Below are 5,606 nucleotides of genomic sequence, written 5' to 3' on the forward strand. Positions count from 1 at the left end.
TGTCACTTTTTTTTTCGTTTGAAGTGAGGTGGAAGCAACTTTGAACATTAGTAAGATGTGAATAGCAATAGGGTGCAAGTTATAAGTGGTACAATACATTGTTTTAAAATTTACTATACTAAGCCTAAGTGGCAAGACACTGGAAGTTGTAAAGGAGTACGTCTACTTAGGACAGGTAGTAACCGCGGAGCCGAACCATGAGAGTGAAATAACTAGAAGAATAAGGATGGGATGGGGCTCATTCGGCAAGCATTATCAACTCATGAATGGTAGTCTACCACTATCCCTCAAGAGGAAGGTATACAACAGCTGCATCTTACCGGTACTTACCTACGGAGCAGAAACCTGGAGACTTACAAAGAGGGTTCAACTTGAATTGAGGACGACGCAGCGAGCGATGGAAAGGAAAATGATAGGTGTAACCTTAAGAGACAGGAAGAGAGCCGAGTGGGTCAGGGAACAAACGGGGGTTAAGGATATCATAGTTGAAATCAAGAAGAAGAAATGGATATGGGCCGGGCACGTAGCACGTTGGCAGGATAACCGGTGGTCATTAAGGGTAACTGACTGGATTCCAAGAGATGGCAAACGCGTGAGGGGGAGACAGAAAATTAGGTGGGTAGATGAGATTAAGAAGTTTGTAGGTATAACATGGCAGCAGAAAGCACAGGACCGGGTTGATTGGCGGAACATGGGAGAGGCCTTTGCCCTGCAGTGGGCGTAGACAGGCTGATGATGATGATACTAAGACTGTATAACATGCTTCAAAACTTAAAAAATAATTAATTGTGGTGAAGGTAATATGTACATTTAGCCTTGAAGTGTGGCTTCGCGGCAGTGAGGATTTTCTCGAGATGGATGGTTTCACAGCATAGCAACCCCACACTGCAGCGAAACCACCTTTACAGGGGGGTTACATGCGGTCAAATATACATACATTTAAAGTGGTTGCTTGGGCGAGTTGGTACGACATATTGGAGGGAAACAGCGCGAAAGACGACACAAACAGCGCTGTTGTTTGTGTCCTTCTCTGCCTGGTCCTTCGTCTTTCGCGCTGTTTCCCTCCAATACATACATTCATGTCGAATAATTTAAATTCGTGTCGAAGCGAATTCGAATATTCAAAGTGCTTGAATATTGACCCATCTCTACACAAGATGCATTGTGCGCAGCCATTCCTTAGTTCTCAGTGAAAATTGGCACATATTCATACCATTCAACGACATTCAGGAGATATGAAAATATACAAGAAACTTTATTCATTGAAGTTCCGGGACTGCGAATATTATATTATAGTATACATGAAAGCATGCGTGCATATTCTGAAGTAGTGGGAAGGAGCGATTTCTAGCAGACTTTGAGAATTAATTGTAAATTCTAGGCCGCGTGCCGCACTATGTTTGGCTCACATGTTCTCGGGAGCCTAGACTACCGATTGGCAGCATTTTCTGACCATGCTCAAAAAGTGTTGCAGGGCCCCTTGAAAAGTGCTGTACTATCTGGTTGCATCAACTGCTGTCCTAAGACATGGCACGTTCCCTATATATGCTTCAACCAATGAACTATAGAGGCATTCACCCAGGAGAGAGATTCTGTAGGAAGATTAACATTTGGGCAGGTTGGTACAATTCTTGAAAGGACAGGGGAGGCAGTGGTGAAGGGGTGAGGACGCAAAAAATAATGTTATTGAGAATGTTTGGCCCAAAAACATAGCTGTTTTTCTGCCTGCCTATGTGCCTACAGCCCACTGGACTCTCAAGGAATCTGATGACTAAAGCTATAATTTACTGATGAAGCACCAAACAGTGTTTTCTTTGATTTTTCTATACATGTTGCTTCTGTTAAAAGGAGTAATGCTTGTTCGATGCATGCTTCCCTTTAAGTGGAACTGTTACAGTTAGAAGTCAATATAACCGAAAGCTCATCCCATCTCATTCCTCCCTTTTTTCTTTTTTTTAGCTCTATCTGTTTTCGGGCAACCTGGCCATCAGCATGGGCGTGGCCGTCATCTTCTACTGTGCCTTTGAGGCACCCTTCCGGAGAACTGTGCAAAGACTTCATCGAAAAGCTGCTTGGGTGCAGTCTCAGAGCAGCGGTGCCTGCTGACACGCCGCCGCCTGTGAACAACAGCCACTGCAGCAACAGCAGCATCAAGAAGGAGCAATCGTGCCAAAACATGGCGACAGCAAACAACACCCTGGACATGCCCGTCAGGAATGGCGACGTGCCCCAGGAAAAAATCGGAGACGCATCTGTGCACCTCTGAAGCGACCCGCCGGTCCTGCCAAGGCATGGAACTCAGTCTGCGCATTGTGATCTCCAAGTGAACTGTAGGTGCATGCGTGTGTGTTAGGGATGGTTACACACTTGTCACATCTGCAACTTCCTGCCAGCACCAGGAAAGAAAGGTTTACAGCAATGAGACATCTGTGCACCCTTAGGCACACACGCTCATATTTCTGCTTCTAAGAAACGCAACGTTGCACAGGCATCAAGTTGCCGAACAGCCATCCCGGAATCAAGGAGCAGAGGGGCGACACAGATATTGAGACCTGTACTGTAACAAACAAAATGGAAAGCAAGCTGTCTGCAGCCCTACTCACAGCTTCTGCCCAAATATAATATGCTTACGAAGACTTGATGAGGTACAGCGCCTTCTGCAAGTCTGGACACCTGGTGGCTGCTTTACAAGCGACTGAACCCCCATGAGCCCCAGCTTGCTCTGGAGACCCTTCTCAGTTTCATGTTGGAAACATGAAGCTAATTGGCAGCCCAACACCTTCGCTGTTCAGAGCGATGCATTTCTATAGGTGACAGCAACACTAGTAGTGGTTTGCTGCATCACAGCTTCATTGCTACCAATTTTTTTCGATGCATTTCGCGCTGCTTGCAGACTGTCAGGTGCACCTAATTGCAGATTCCACTACAAACTAGTGCCTCTGTATGTGCAGTCAGCTCAACGAAAGAACATCATCAGGTGAGAAAGAACATCATCCAGCTCACGAACAAAGGCTTGGGCATTGCAGTTGGGCGTTCCAGTGACAGACATCGGGCTCTTGGATCTCAGCTGCACAATCATGCGAGCTTCATTTTAAGTATTGCACCAGACGGATTTTTTCCATGTGCAGTGCGCCTATGCTGTGGACACGTATTCTTGCCCACTTCAACTGTGCGGACAGAACATAATGCGTTGCAGAGTATGCGCTTTAATATATGTGCCATGAACTGGTGTATGTGTGAATACTTGCATCCACTAGGGTAAGCGTGGTTACACAATCCACTGCAGATTTTTTTTTTTTTCCTTCTACCAAAAGAACTTCAGGTACTAGGTACTTGCAGAGCACTTGATGCCTAAAATTCCTGCAGCCTGAAGATGAGATGGAGACCTTTTATGCATATACACAACTGTGTAGTTATATAGTACGAGATAACAAACATCCAATGTTTATGATAATTTCTCTGCCACTTTCACTCTGGTTTGAATTCACTACAAGCTGGAACAGAATGTGCATGCTAATAGACACATTTCTATGCCCAATATATACCTTGCATTCATAAGATCATACTGACACTACAGCATGAACATAATTTCTCACAGAGTTAGCCTATGGTTATTTTTTGTGCTTCCTCAAATTGTCCCTTGGTTCAGTCTGAGACTTATGCTTAGGTCATTAAAACTATAGTAAAGGCACTACAGTGGCTTAGAATGAAAATACTAACTGTTGATGCTGAAATGCAATATTATGTCATGCATATAAGGGTCAATGGTGCGTGCACTAGTGCAGGACGAGTCCTGCTACCAGACTCATGAAACATTCTGCATGGCAGTGTATGCCTTCAGAAATATCCAGCCAATGAGCTTTGCAGATACACAGATATGTAACGCCCTATAAAGACATACAGAAAATGGGAGAACAAGACACTCAATGTTTCCTCTCATCAAGACAAGTTCCCCTAAGAAAAGGACGTGCAGCGCTTACTCGTATCATTCGCCTGCATGGCAGTGCCATCAATGCACTAAATTTCATATCTTCAATGAACAGCCTATATTAAACATTTTAGGTTTCATTTGATGAACCATACTATCTACAAGATGCAGTTGACTGCCAACACTTCGTGAGCCATGTCAGGTAAGTGCAAACACATGCTAACTGCCCAAATGTGCCTGTTCTGCTATGCCATGATGACCCAATAGGCAGAACACTCAAGAGTCCCGCACTTCAATGTAAACAGCATTCTAGTGTTTTCCTAAAAATTGTTTATAACCAGTATTCTCTAATCTGAAAGCAGGTGTAACCATATGCTGCTAGTGAACCACCATTCGTAATGAACAGTATATTTCATGTACTGTCTCGTTCTTTTTTCGAAACAATTCAGTGCATCTCATCGCAATCATGCCAAGGCTGGGTGTAAGTCTCTCTGCTGAAAATTCAGTCGCTGGCTGAAGAGAGCCAGTTCATGAAAGTACTGACTTACATCAAGGCTTCCTACTGTGCTGCCCTGTTTCATCGTTCAATGTCTTTATGACCTCGAAAGTATTAACACTACATCAAAGCAGATGCACTAAAAGCTACACAGGGCAATGTTATGAACAGTTTCAGTGATATAGTGAAGGTGGCAGAGCACTTCTGCTCTGAACAGTATAGTTCACAGATCTGTCATATTGTGGGATAAAGGTGTAGCACACTCAACACAGTACACAAGGAAAAGTGAAACAGACACACACTTGGCGCTTTCATGTTTCCTTGTTCCTCCATAATTAACATTACCATACCATCACCATAATCCACATCAGTTCCTCCATAATTTAAGGTAGAAAATAAGATATGCTTACATTTGCATCATCCTTTGCTCTAAACATAGATGCGTTGTTGGTAGGTGCAAAAAAGGAAGTTTCTGTTGTTCGTTGATGTTACTTGGGAGCCCGTTGAGCCAGATGGTCGTGATCATGCGTGCGCAAAGGGCACCGCGCATTGGCAGAAATCCTACTCAGACCCATTCGTTTTCAGGCAGTGAAATATTGCCGTTTTGTGGGAAAACAGCCATTCACCAGCTGCGATCACCCCCAAACAGCCATACTCCATATTCACAAGCGACTTGCAGTACTGTCCAAGCTACAGGGTGTTCCTTTTGTCGGCCATTATTGTGAAACTTGATTACAAACAGCTATCATTGTCTCCAATCCCCTGTTTTTATATGCTTCAAACAGCCATTTCTGAATCACTCGGTATATGTAGGTGTAACATGGTTGTGGGACTGCTAGCTAGTATCAACAGTAAAGCGCTTGAAGGACAGGAACACAGGAAGAACACAACACGAGCGCTCGTGTTGTGTTCTTCCTGTGTCCCTGCTCCTCAAGTGCTTTACTGTTAATATGTCGCACCAACATGGCCGAACATAAGCACTGCTCGCTAGTGTCGCCCGCTTATAGGCCACGAGCGGTGCCGACCTCGATTTGTTCATTTTGCTCAAAAATGTTGTGACCCCCTTGAATTAATGCTATAATCTACATAACTTTCACAGAAATCAAACCTGAGATGTCAAGAACTGAACCCTAAGAATGAGTAAAAGTTCTGCCAGACAGCATATTTTTATTCAAGCATGCA

The 5,606-nt window shown here is 44.1% G+C and overlaps 1 protein-coding gene across 2 annotated transcripts in view; it reads left to right on the forward strand.

Moving 5' to 3' along the window:
* Nucleotides 1-2,419, forward strand: part of LOC119379560 (nose resistant to fluoxetine protein 6) — a 188,172-nt gene extending 185,753 nt beyond the window's left edge. For both annotated transcript variants that reach the window (XM_037648860.2, XM_037648861.2), the window contains one exon: nucleotides 1,960-2,419. In XM_037648860.2, the coding sequence (XP_037504788.1) occupies nucleotides 1,960-2,106 (147 nt within the window). In that variant the 3' untranslated portion in view covers nucleotides 2,107-2,419. The remainder of the gene's footprint in view (nucleotides 1-1,959) is intronic.
* The last annotated feature ends 3,187 nt before the right edge of the window (nucleotides 2,420-5,606 follow it).

The sequence above is a fragment of the Rhipicephalus sanguineus genome, chromosome 1, assembly GCF_013339695.2.
Source record: "Rhipicephalus sanguineus isolate Rsan-2018 chromosome 1, BIME_Rsan_1.4, whole genome shotgun sequence".
NCBI classification, from domain to species: Eukaryota; Metazoa; Arthropoda; class Arachnida; order Ixodida; family Ixodidae; genus Rhipicephalus; species Rhipicephalus sanguineus.